At 37.5% G+C, this 13,364-nt stretch overlaps 1 protein-coding gene across 8 annotated transcripts in view; it reads left to right on the top strand.

Moving 5' to 3' along the window:
* Positions 1-13,364, top strand: part of SPHKAP (SPHK1 interactor, AKAP domain containing) — a 154,411-nt gene that overhangs the window by 43,733 nt on the left and 97,314 nt on the right. For all 8 annotated transcript variants that reach the window (XM_070269438.1, XM_070269437.1, XM_070269436.1 and 5 more), the window contains one exon: positions 12,731-12,838. In XM_070269438.1, the coding sequence (XP_070125539.1) occupies positions 12,731-12,838 (108 nt within the window). The remainder of the gene's footprint in view (positions 1-12,730; positions 12,839-13,364) is intronic.

Raw genomic sequence — 13,364 nt, 5'->3', positions numbered from 1 at the left:
GATAATCAGGGCTCTGTTGGGGACTAATTTCCCCTGCCTTCAGCAAAAACAGGTCAAAATGCAGAACGTCCTCTCTTGCCTTTCAAGCAGGCTGCTCCACTCAAACAGAAACTTGGGACTACATATGCTACACGGCAAGTTCATTCTTCAGAAAATGTCAATTCAGTAATCCTATGTGGGAAACTTTGTTTAAAACTATCTATTATGACTTATTTTGCAGCTTGAATATGATTCAGCTTCTTATTCCAAAAGTCAGTATGTTTGGGAACTTCTATTCAGGGCTCCACCCCACCTCTCTTGCCTCCAACAATCGCTATATGGTGTTTAAGATTCCAAGATGCTAGTCTTATTCTGTTCTCTACAGCTCAGTTCCTTGATCATCCTCTTTGCTATGTGTGAAGAACTCCTGGAAGGATCTTGCAGTGCCTTTTCCTGTCTCTCTCTTTTTTTTGAACCAAAAAGTGGGACTCTGAAAACCCAAAATAGCTTAGAACATTGTATGGAATTGAGGGTGATGCTATACGATTGGAACTAGGCAAGCGATCTTTTTGTGAATTCTTGTAATTACCCCAACCTTCTTTATATTATGTATTAAATATCTCTCTCCAGAAGTGGAAGAGGTCTAACATTTTTAAAAGATCTAATCTGCCATTCAAAATTCTCCTTTCTGTCTTTGAGTATTTAAAACAAGTTTTGTCATCCCTGTTCCCTATCACTAACCTTGAGGCTATCTCTCTTTCCTTTTAGTCCTCCATCTAAGAAACCCTCCCAGCTCTGTAGTCTGGAGTAGACATTACATTTCCCACCACTCCTAATAGCATCCACCATTCCTGTATCCTGCCAGGCTTTCCTTCTGAGAAGTGCCCAGTTTTCACTTCTGCCTGTATCAGAGCAGGAAGAAAGGAAATGGCTCAGATAAATTTGAACAGCCCTCTAAAGGGGCCCTCTGGCTCATGAATCTCTGAGAATGAGCCCCCTCGTCTGTGTGCCCACATTTACTTGGCTTATCTCTGCATTTTGAAAATAAGACCCATCCTAAAAGACTCATATGAGGGTTCATACTCTCCAGGATGGAGAGCATCCAGGAAGCAGGTGTGTCCCTTAGCAAATTAGGTGTCCACCTGCTTACATCTTAAAAGGTAGTTGTTTCTAGTAGCTTCTTCCAAAAAAAAGAGAAGAATCAAGAAATGAGAACTGCCACTTTCTTATAATTGCCAAAGGTCAAAGGCATGCATCAATACTCAAGTGATACATGGCCCTTAAATCTGCTGTCCTTTTGACCAATGGCAAATTCTGCACTACCTACACTTTGTATACCTACACAAAATCGTCCCACATCAATGGTGGGCCTTGATGCATTTCATACATTTTCCTACATGTGTGCTTTTTCTTATATTTTCCTTCTCTTGACACTAAAAATCACATTCCCCTCACTGATGATCACCATTATAGCATTATCCTGCTTCTAAACAGCAATTAGACAGCAATTAATCAGCTGTATTCTATTTATATGTCTAATTTGATTCTGTTTAAACCATTGCTGACCATCATAAATTACATTATATTTGCATTTCCTGAGCATATCTGTTTTTGTAACTCTTGCATTTTATATTTGAGCCTCAAACTCGGTTATTACTTTCATGTAGAAAAAGCTCTGATCAACTTTCAAAGCATTCTTCAGCCAGCTGACATCTGTGTGATACAGCAGAAATACACAAGTATGGCTTGATACTTCTGAATTGTCTTCTATGCTCTTATACTAATGACTGCATTGAAATACAATGTATTTTCCAGGATACATGTAATTACGTAACACAAGAAAAGCAGAGCAACATCTGAAACTGTTCCTGAAACTGCCTAGTTCATTTCTTGCCACATTAGGATGCACTCCGGCCCAGGTGAACATACAAAGTTTCTAAACTACGTATATGGGGACATTAATTTCAAATAAGAGAGCTTTTTTGTTCATGAAAAATTTCCATATTTTACTCAGATGGTTACATCCATATGTGACATTGTCAGAGATGAATGCTCCATAAATCAGTACATCTCATGCTTACTTGCCAGAGGCTGGCTTATTTAGACTAGGTATCTATTGCTAAAAGCATTCCAAAATAAGGACTTTCCTCCTATAAAAATACAGTTTATTTGGAGCTTGGTCATTAGCATGTTTATAATGAGGTATGACAATGTCACCTTCTTTCTTATCTGGGGGTATTCCCTCCTACCTCTCTCCAGAATAAAGAGAGGACGAAGTGCAGATCCACTGCTATTTCCTTCCCAAGCTTCCCAGCTATGCCTTTGATCTGGTACTTTCTAGGCTCTTTCCTCCTCCTTGATAATGGAGAGTTGTTTTGTTCCAGGGTCTTAAAAGTTTCTAAAACTTTTCTAATAATCGCTTACAAGATTTCCAAATCGTAGTAGGTGTCACAAGTATCATGCAAGAATGCTTCACATTCAACCAAACAGACAACCATGTTTCAAAATATGTTCTGTGAATAATCAAACATCATCATTCATGCTTTGGAAATAGTTCCTCCTTTTTGTCAAAGGAGGCTAAACACAGAAGAACTCAGGCAGTCAGCCAGTAGAATCATCACCAAAAGGAAAATGTTATCTTAACATTTAATTAAACCTTGTGAGAAACTGGGACTAAACTACTGAGTTTTCTATGCCACTTTGTTTTTCTTCTACACTATAATTTTATTTCCAGTTTGTATTATTGTTTCTTCTTATGAGTTCAGTGTGTTTTAAATAAGCCTTACAATTTCCCTGTGAAATAACGGAAAGGTCTTATATCCCAGAGTGGAAAACAAGACTATAGAATTTTCAAGAAATTTGCTAAGGCACAGATAAGTCAACATGAAATTCAGTGTGTAAAATTACACAAAATCTTCTGACTTTGGGGCTGGCTCCGTGGCCGAGTGGTTAAGTTCGCTCGCTCCGCTGCAGCGGCCCAGGGTTCAGATCCTGGGCACAGACATGGCACCACTCGTCAGGCCACATTGAGGCGGCGTCCCACATCCCACAACTAGAAGGACATGCAACTAAGATATACAACTGTGTACAGGGATGGTTTGGGGAGATAAAGCAGAAAACAAAAACAAGATTGGCAACAGTTGTTAGCCCAGGTGCCAATCTTTAAAAAGAATTAAAAGAAAAAAAATCTTCTGACTTCTAGTGTAGTCTGTGTGTGGTAGACTTTTAAGCTATTATAAAAATTTGTTAGCAATTAAAAATTATTTAAGCCAGTGACTAAACATTCCAAAATTATAATGAAAGAATTTTGCAGAATCTTGGAGTTCTTCAAGACATTAAAGAATGTCGGGCCCAGTGTGGCAAGGGATTTCTTTTCATTGACACATAAAATTGTTTCCCACGACTTCCCCCACCACTCACTGGCACCAGCCATTGTGATCTCGTTGCTCTTCTTCAAATACAAGCACACTGCTCCTTTGAGCCTTTGTTTTTGCTGATGATCTCTGCCTGGGATGCTCCTCTCTCAGGTGGCTATTTGGTTGGTGCCTCACTTCATTCAGATCACTGCTTAACGTCACTCTCAGAGAGGCCTGCCAGAAAATACTTTCCAAAATAGCATCCCTTACTTCATCTCTTTCTCTGGCTTTATTTAACTTCACAGTAGTTTTCACTGGCTGACACTCTCTTTCTCTCTCTCTCTATAAAATCTGTGTATGTATATAATTTAACATATATGCAATTTATATATAATTTAATATATATTAATATATAATATATAGAATTTATTTAATTATGGTCTACCCTCTCCCATCAGAATGAGAACAAGATTGTATTTGTTTTGTTGTTATCCTTGTTTTGTTCACCATTGATTGCCCAGTTAAATAAGCAGCGCCTAGTTAAAACAGCAGGTGTTCAAGTAGTTGTTGAATGAATGAATGAGTGAGTGAAAACTTAAGAAGGATGAAATTTTCCTTCTCTTAAAAATGGTATTCCAAAGTTAGCATCAAAGATAGAGTCTAATTAATGCTTTTGAATACGGTTTGTGCCAATATGGAATCCAAATTAAAATTTTAATTTTAAAAGAGCCTTAAAAAGGAAAAAAAAATCTTAAAATTAAAAGGAAAATAAACCATGATGAAATACCACTATGCACGTGGAAGAATGAATAAAATTAATTTGAAAAGCAGCAACTGATAACTCCAGATACTGACAAGGATGTGAAACAACTTGGATTCTCATGCCTTGCTGGCAGAATGGAAAATGATAAATCCACTGTAGAAGACAGTTTATCAGTTTCTTAGAAAGCTATCACACTACCTAGTAATCTTGCTCCTGGGTACTTACCCAAGCAAAACAAAAACCTGTAGGCTTATGTTTATAGCAACTTCGTTCATATTTACCAAAAACTAGAAACAACCCAAATGTCCTTTAACTGGTAAATTGATTTTTAAAAGAATCTCTGTACATCCATGCAATAGAATACCACCCAATAATAAAAGAAGCCAGCTCCTAATACACACAGCCGTATAGATGAATCTCAAACATATTCTGCTAAGTGAAAAAAAAATGGTCACAAAAGGCTATATACTATATGATTGCACAAACATGATATCCTAGAAAAGGCAAAATTTTAGTGATAGAAATCAAGTCAATGGCTGCTCGGGGCTGAGATTTGAGAGGCATTTGACTACAAAGAGCGGAGGGAAATTTTGGGGGGTGATGGAGCTAAACAGTTGCTCTATACCTTGATTGAGATGGTGGTTACACATTTATGTTTGTTTTTCAAAACTCATAGAACTTTACACAAAAAAGGGTGAATTTTATAGGAATGTGATATCTCTATGAAGAAAATGTTGCCTGCAGTAGAGATGTCATTATTATATTCCAGAGCACATAGGCGATAGCATCTGATGAGCAGCTGCCTTCACTCTTCCTTGCCTTCATTCTAATCAGCTCTTAGACATCTTTACCTCACTATGCAAATCTAATTGACCCACTGTCATTACAGTTGTTGTGTAAGAAAAATTGAATGGAGTTTCCTAGAAAGAGTCTAGAACAGTGGAGCCTGGAGATTTTTTCTCTGCATGATGTGCATGACTCTTCCCATGGGCTTCTCGTACTCCATTTATTCTGTAGCTCCTCTTGTTTCTTCTTTCCTCGTCTCCAACACATATTCATGAAAATTTTGTCACATCTGAAAGGATGATTCCTTTGGACAGTGCTTCCAAACATTTCCCACATCATCACACACATTTTAAAAATAATATTTGTTTGGCATCCTTGAGTGAGCATCCAGCCAGGATGGTTTCCTGAAATGGCCGTCCCAGGTTCTGTCCAGCCTGCAGATAGCTGAGAGCATCAATGTTTCAATATCCATCACATCTTAACCTCCTTGAGTCCACCTGTTTGAGGGGGAAGGATAAATTCTGAAAACGAATGACTTCCTTGTTCTGATGACTTTATTCAGTTAATTTTAAGCAGCATTCCATCATTAATCATGATGCATGCATTACACAAATGCAGTTTTTTGTGTGTGAAATTTCCCTCTCTTAAAAGCTTTGAGGCTAAGTTACATCTTTATAGTCAAATTATCATAAAATGAAATGTGAGGAAGTCTTGATAGTATAGGACTAGAAAATAGGGACCTTCCTCAAGATTAAAACTTTGTCATTTTTCATAAAATCCTTGAGGGAAATAAAAATCTTGCAGAAATATAAAATATCATTGTGTGCATTGATTTAACTTTTAAATTTTCTTTATATTGAATAAATCACATGATAAAAAATACTCAAAGTTTTCTTTCTGAAAAACAAACATTGAAAAGGAAAATAACAAATTTATATTGCATCAAATATAAGAAGTTTTGGTGCCAAATAACAAACAGTTGCTCAGCACCAACTAAATAACTACCAACTGGAAATAAGTGTGGGCAATAAGTTGAATAAGATACTTATATACTCATAACAATGAAATCATCTAATGGGAAGGAAAATACATTCAAGCACTTTCCGAAATTCCAAGGTAAACATATTATTTTCATTGTAAAGATTTCACAGGAAGAGAAAAACATTTGCTATGAGGAGAGGGCTCGCTTTCAGTTAGATCTTGATGGTTGGGGAAGAATGTTGATGAAGAAGTTCAAGGGGGAGGTGGAAATATATGGGGAAAACCGTGTGCAACATAAAGACGATGAGGTGGAGCTCGTTGGTAAACGAGTGGATTATACCAGAGGGTCTGTGCAGGGAAATAATTGGAGGCAAAGCCTGGAAAACACTTAAATCGGGCATAGCGCATGTCCTAAACATTGGAGCTTAATAAATATTAGTGACATGATTAACAGGTGGGAGCTAAATTAGGATCTGTCTCGAATGCTAGGCCACAGTTTGGCAATAAGCCCATAAAATTCTATGTTCACCGACAGCAAATATTGCCCTTTTTGTTTCCCAGGGCCTAGCCTAGGTTCTGATAGGACTAGAAGGTAAAATATTAATGTTTATTGGGTCAATTAATCTATTGAGTTTAAGGTTTTGGGATAGAATTACATAATGTCAGTAATATATTTGTAATAATAATAACTACTATTTGTGAACACCTAAAATAATTGGATACTGTGTACATTTATTATTTCTAGTATCTACTAAAATTCCCTCATTGTGAGTGGTACCACCGCCCTCATTTTGTAGATGGGAAAACTGAGTCTCACAGAGGTTAATTAACTTACCTTGGGCTGTTCAGTTAATTCATGGAAAAACTGGAATTTGAAACCAGGTTTGTCTTCAAAGCTTAGGCACTTATCCCTTGTCCTGATTTCAGTGAGCTCAGTGGATTTGGGAGCTAAGCAGTGACAGAGATGGAGAGAAGAGAGAGAGAATTACGTCATGGATTATTAGGAACCCTGTGGGTACCCAACCTCCCCTAACTGCCTTTCCCATGTATCATCCCCATCTCTTTATTCTCTATCACTGCACCATGCTGAATTTCTTCATACTACCTCCCGTAATTTGTAATTCAATGTGTTTTTCAATGTTCCTTTATCTGTTTGGCTCCCATGCCAGGTTTTAAGTTGCATAAATATGGAGACCAGCTCTGCATTATTCACTATTGTATTCCCTGGAGACTAGTCCATAGTATGCATTCAAATGTTAAGTGAACTAAAGAAGAAATTAAACTTTGAAGAGCAGAATCTAAGACTAGAAATAGACAGAGTTGTCCCAGATGGCACACACATTTCAAGCCAGGGTAACTAGGAGAATTGTTCTGCCATTAACTATAAGTTGGGAAATCAGGTGTCAGGTTTCCTTTAGGGACTAGAATTGGGGAGGGAAGGGGTTTGGGTTTAGACACAGAGTCCAAAGTGACAGCAGGAGAGCCAAGAATAATAAATAACAGTTAGAAACGTGAAAAGCCAAGCTTTAGAGAAAGGTCAAAGCTGAAGCTGTAGATCAGGGAGTCATCCTTCCAGGTGGTGATTAATGCTCCGAGAGTCAGTGAGCCCTCCGGGAAAATGATTGAGGGGAATGGAAAGAGCAACACTGAGGCCAGATCCACAGAGGCATCTTTCAACACTCTGGTCCAGTGCACAGTTTCTGCCACTACTCCTGCAGGTAGGACCAACCACTCCATCCTCAGTGCTACCTGATCTGGATTGCTGTTGATCAAAGCAACTGCATTCTTTACCACAGTCCTGGGAGTACTTATTCCCTTCTGTTAGAATTTAATTTCCAAAAGGGCAGCAGTCATTTTTGTTCATCTTAATAATCTCAGTGTCAAACCTCAAAAGGGCCCACGGACCTTTGTTGACCAAATATTGATCGAAGGAGGAGATCAGAGAAGCAGGAGGACAAAAATAAGAATGTGCCTCACAAATAATAAATAAAGAGATATTGTCAAATATTGTGCAGAGATCAAGAAAATGTTAAGATGGAATACATATTGTCTAAATTTTCCTGCATTCTCATAATAATAGCTATCACGTATCCATCACCTACTCTATTAAGAGGTTAGTCCTTTGCAAACGTTTTCTTATTTGAGCCTTGGAGCAACTTTCTGAGTGACTTTAATTGTCCTCCTGTAATAGATGCAAAAACCAAGTCCCATGAAAGTTAAATGATTTTCCCAAGTTCACTCAGTGGGTGATGAAGTTCCGCCCTGAAACCTCTGTGACTAATCAGGAGTTACTGTCTTCTCCAATCTAAATTACTTTTTCTTCAAACTTTAAGGCATTGCTTAGCAGCATCTAGGGCCGTGTCCAGATTACTGAGTGTATTTCACCCTCCCTGTTCCATATTAAAACTAAATTCCTGCAACTTGGTTCTCTCTATAAAAAGGAGGGTAACTGTAGGGGCTGGCCCCGTGGCCGAGTGGTTAAGTTCACGTGCTCCCCTGCAGGCGGCCCAGTGTTTTGTTACTTCGAATACTGGGCGCGGACATGGCACTGCTCATCAGACCACGCTGAGGCAGCATCCCACATGCCACAACTAGAAGAACCCACAATGAAGAATACACAACTATGTACCGGGGGGCTTTGGGGATAAAAAGGAAAAAATAAAATCTTTAAAAAAAAAAAAAGGAGGGTAACTGTAAATAGAGCAGAAGGAGCTTTCTTCATTGTTTAGGACACTCGTGAAATTTTAAGAGAAAATATGTCATTATTATTTCAAACTTCTGAATGCACGGCATGTACATTATTAACTCTTCATCTGAAATAAATGAACTTGCAACTAAAAATAGTGATAAATAAAGGAGCCGTTGAGAGGCTGGTGCAGGAGGATTATATTCATAAAGCTTCAAAATCATTAAATTCTCAAGCACATATTTCTTCCAACAGTCCTCTTTTTCTAACGGTTTGTCAAACGGTTGAACCAAAAGCTGTTGAACCAAATTGCTTAACATATAATGCTAAGTGGTTTAGCGAAGCCTGCATTTTTATTCTCTTTGCTTATCTGGCTCTTAATGTATTTGGGAAGGGAGAGGCAGAAGTGAAAGGAGGAGTGGGGGGAGAATTACCTGAGGTTCGCTGTGGAAGGAGCCTTCAGATCACGTGATTGAATTGTTTACAAAGGGCAAACTGAGGCTGGGAGCTAGGGGGTGACTGGAGCTCACAGACAGTGAGGTCAGGACTGGACTCCAACCTCCCAACCACCTAGACCAGGGCCCTAAGGGAGAGATGGATAAATGCATAAACCAGAATTCGGTAGAACCTGAGAATGAAAAATTGTGTAATGTTACCAACTTGCAATGGAGCACTGCCTAATGGGAACTTTGGGCTCAGAGAGTCTGGCCCATATCCTGGTTCTCCACTAACAAGACAAGTTATTGACCCTCTAAGACTGGGCAAAGAGAATAATAATTTTTATGATAGCTAACATTTATCGAATGCTTTCCATGTGCCAAGTACTGTTTTAAGCACATTACATGTATTAGCCCTTAAATTGTACCTTATACGTCTAGAGGTTTAGTTCAGATAATACATATTAGGGCCTTAGCCCAGAGAGTTCTCAATAAATGTAGCATTATTTGGTCAATAATTAAAGAATATAAGTATTAAATAATTAGTAACCACTAAATATTAATGAAATGTGTGGAAAAATTTATTCTATTTTAATTATTGCTATAATCAGATGAACTGTTTTTTTAATTATAATGAATAAAATTCAAATTTTAAAGTCACATGGTGAATGAATCCCCTCACCAAACAAAACTCTGTTCAAAACGTTTCTCCTTAAACTCTGAAAGATTTGGGTTTCATTTTAAATTCCACTTCCTTACTCTGCCATTTTCATTTCCTTTAAAGCTGAGAAAACTCTCAGTATCCCAGGGATATGGAATGGAGTGCATATGGCATAGTTTTTCGAGCATTTTCCAGTGAGAAAGTAGGTCCATAAAGCTGTTGACTTTTTCCTCATTCCTAGGATAGGACAGGGCAAGGTCTTTGTGTATTGTTAGTTATTATTTATTTAAAAATAGGTGCAAAAAATACTCTTAAAGTAGAAGACTTAAGAGATTCATCTTTCTGTGCTCATTTCCCCACATTAGAGAAGGCAAATGCAGGAGAAATCCGACAGGTGGCCAGCAGTTCCCTCGATCAACCTCACTGTGAGACAGATGAGACAGCCTCTTTCACAGCTTTGGGAATCTCAAAGTGTGAAGGGTCAGACTGATGCCTTTTGGCGCCTCCGTCTCTGCCTCTTTGTGTTTCACCAGGAAAATATGTCAACCCAGCCTATCACTTGTCTGAAAGACCCAAGCGAATTGTGTCTGAACTCTGTCCCTTTCCTAAGGCTGACCTAGGACAAGAAAAAATCATATGCTCTGATAAGTGACAACTGCTTTCTTCTGTTGACATATTTTGTTGCAACCGTGATACTATGTGCCTTGACTATATTAGAATACAGAAAAGGTCCAGGGCCTAATTATTGAGGAGGGACCTTTGAAATGGCTAAGAAGTGATTCCAATCAGAGGATTCATTAAACTTCTTTGGAAAGTATTATTAACTGGTCTGTTCATTGATGCCTCCATTTTAAATCTCTGTTGTTTTTATGATACAGAGTGAATGAAGGATCTGTTTATCGATGGGTGTTCCAAATTCTAAGGATCACGAAGGGCAAGGAGCAGAAGCATAATGTCAACAGTTGGGTTTAATGTTGACTCAGATGTAAAAGCATGTTTTCCTTTGAGAAATTAAAATCCTGATAATACTTGCCAAGTGGATTAATTCAATTATTATAGTTTACATGACAAAAAGTTTCTTCTCCTTAAAGAAAAATGTCACCTCAGAATTTCACTAATGAAAAACTAACTTTAATTTGGAAGTCCATAAGAAAATGTAGTTATTGTTACAAAAATTAAATGTGCATAACATTTCAGAAGCTCACCCCGAGTCAGACCCATTTGTACGGGTTATGGAAGGCAGTATTGTTAAATGATTTCAGTCCCAGGCCTTGTATTTTCAAAACCAAATCCAACGACAGTCTCTGAACAGCTTGGGGCAGAAACTCAAATCTCTCTGAGCCTCAAGGTCTTCATCTTCAAAATGACAATTTCTGTGACGATCTCTATCTTTAAAACAATTCCTACCTTATAGCATTGCAGTAAGGATTAAATTAAAAAGTAAATATATGAAAATGTTAGCACATTTCCCAGCACATTCTAAGCATGCAAAAAATAGTAGCTGTAACTATTAATACTGCTACCCACAGAACTAACATTACACCTTAGATCAGGATACTTGCTAAGAAATTTGTCTTCACACATCTGAAATGCTTTCAATCCACTAATTTCAGGCAAAGGCATCCAATTTCTATTTCCTTTGTAGTTCATTTCAAATAGTAACAACGATAAACCAAGTATTGAAAGGATACCTATTATCTGCATGACTAAGCGTTTGACACATATCAGATCGCTGAATACCCCAATGATCCCAACAGGTGAGTATTATTATCTCCATTCACAGGTGTAGAAACTGACACTCAGAATTTAAGTCAGCTGCCCAAGGTCTGCCTGCTACTAATGAGCAAGTTAGGATTTCAGTACTGTTAGACCACTAATGCCCACGCTCTTAAACTCTTTCCTATGCGGGAAGTAAAAGAGAATAGCAGTGGGAGAGGAAAGAATGGTGAAAATTTGTCATCTCTAGGTAATAATAAACATTGAGTGGGAAAAGATTTAAGAGTAATATGACTCAGCTAAAACGAAAATGTTATAGAAAAATGTGTCAATTTTATTTGGTTAACTCAATATTCAGAGAACAAAACTAATGTAGTTTTATCTTTATAGAGTAAAAGAAGACAATTTTTCATTAGGCAAGTGAAATGTAATTGAAGCGTTGTATTCTTGTGGGATTATCCAAACTGATTAAATCTGTTGTATTGCTTGAGTGAAGGCAGTAGTCAAATATCAGCAGACGTGTACCCTGATAAAGTAGAGGGTCCCAGGAGAGCATTGGCAATCTTATACAAAGTGAGAAAAATCTTATACAGCATTTAGGTAATGTTGAGACACATTAGAAGTTGAATTATTTGGTTATCTATGAGACTGCATCTTCAAAATGTTTTTGACTCAGAAATATGATTTTTAAAAAATTTTTTAAAACTTCTTTAATCTTTCTTTTTGCTTTTAAACGCAAGCCCAGAAACAAGGCATTTGTGTAAATCATATTTGGTTTTAATTCAGGTATTCAAATTCGTTTTGCTTTACCAGATTGTTTCTACATAGAAAAATGGTTGTTGTAATGCATTTTATTTTTAAGCTTGACATAGAATCTTAGATGTCCTAGAAGAATTACACCCTATTTCACAGATACATTTTCAAAGCCAAAGAACTGAAGAATCATAATTTCGGTAGAAATATTACATCAAAAGGAAAAACTACATTTTTTTTAAATCGAAAATAGTCATAGCATGTGAAAGAACATTAACACTAAAATGAAGTTTGACCCCATTGCCAATTCCACCATATCCCCCCAAAAATCGTTTGACTGCAAATTCTGCAACAGTGGCACATACGTTGAAGCTTGCAGATATTGGATTTGATGAGAGAAGAAACATCAGTATTAACATCAATGTATTCCTCTAAAGCCAATTCCTGGTTGAATATTTTACACATTCTAGAAGTACTATTATCCTGCAACTTTTTCTCATATCCAGATCTCTGGGGAAAAGAAAACACCTACAGTTTCTTCAGAAAGGAGGTGCTTGTTTAAATAGAAAACCTTGCTGAACAGCACTGAGAAGTTTTTCTCGGTTCCCTCAGGTTCTTCGCAGCAATAGCCTGCTGGAGTCTACAGACTACTGGCTGCGGAATCAGAGGACGCCCTGCCAGATTGGTTTTGTGGAAGACAAGTCTGAAAACTGCGCTTCTGTAAGTAAACACAGCTCTCAGGCTGTTGTCTGATAAAGCAGGGAATTGGGCGCACATATGCATGCTAGGGAGAGAAGTTTTATAATTCATTAAATACAAGGTTGGGAAAGTGTTCTTTTGAAAATACGTAACTGATTTATGCAGACTGTTACAAAATAAGTGCAGAGCTCGTGTTTCCACTCCAATTTTGCTCCTTTCCACAGGTAAATTAATTGATCCTTTCTCTGAAAAGGAAAAATGATGTGTATATTTTCAAAACTGACTGAGAAAAAGATTCAGAAATAGAGTCTCCTGGGTTCTTTTCAATATATTTTATAATTCCTGCTAGTTGATATTTTCCAACATGAAAATTGTGTAAAAGTTTTTTACCATTCTTAGAAGTTATAGTCATTATTTGAAAAGCTTTTCAACCTAAGAAATATACAGGCATGCGTTTTAATACACTGGAGCTGAGCTTTACATACAAAACCTTCCTTTCTAAGGGAAGAGATGTTCCTATAGATAAATATAGTCCCTAAGGTTTGGA

The sequence above is a fragment of the Equus caballus genome, chromosome 6 (assembly GCF_041296265.1).
Source record: "Equus caballus isolate H_3958 breed thoroughbred chromosome 6, TB-T2T, whole genome shotgun sequence".
In the NCBI taxonomy this organism is placed as follows: domain Eukaryota; kingdom Metazoa; phylum Chordata; class Mammalia; order Perissodactyla; family Equidae; genus Equus; species Equus caballus.
The sequence above is the reverse complement of the archived record's forward strand: the minus strand, read 5'-3'. Positions and strand labels throughout refer to the sequence as shown.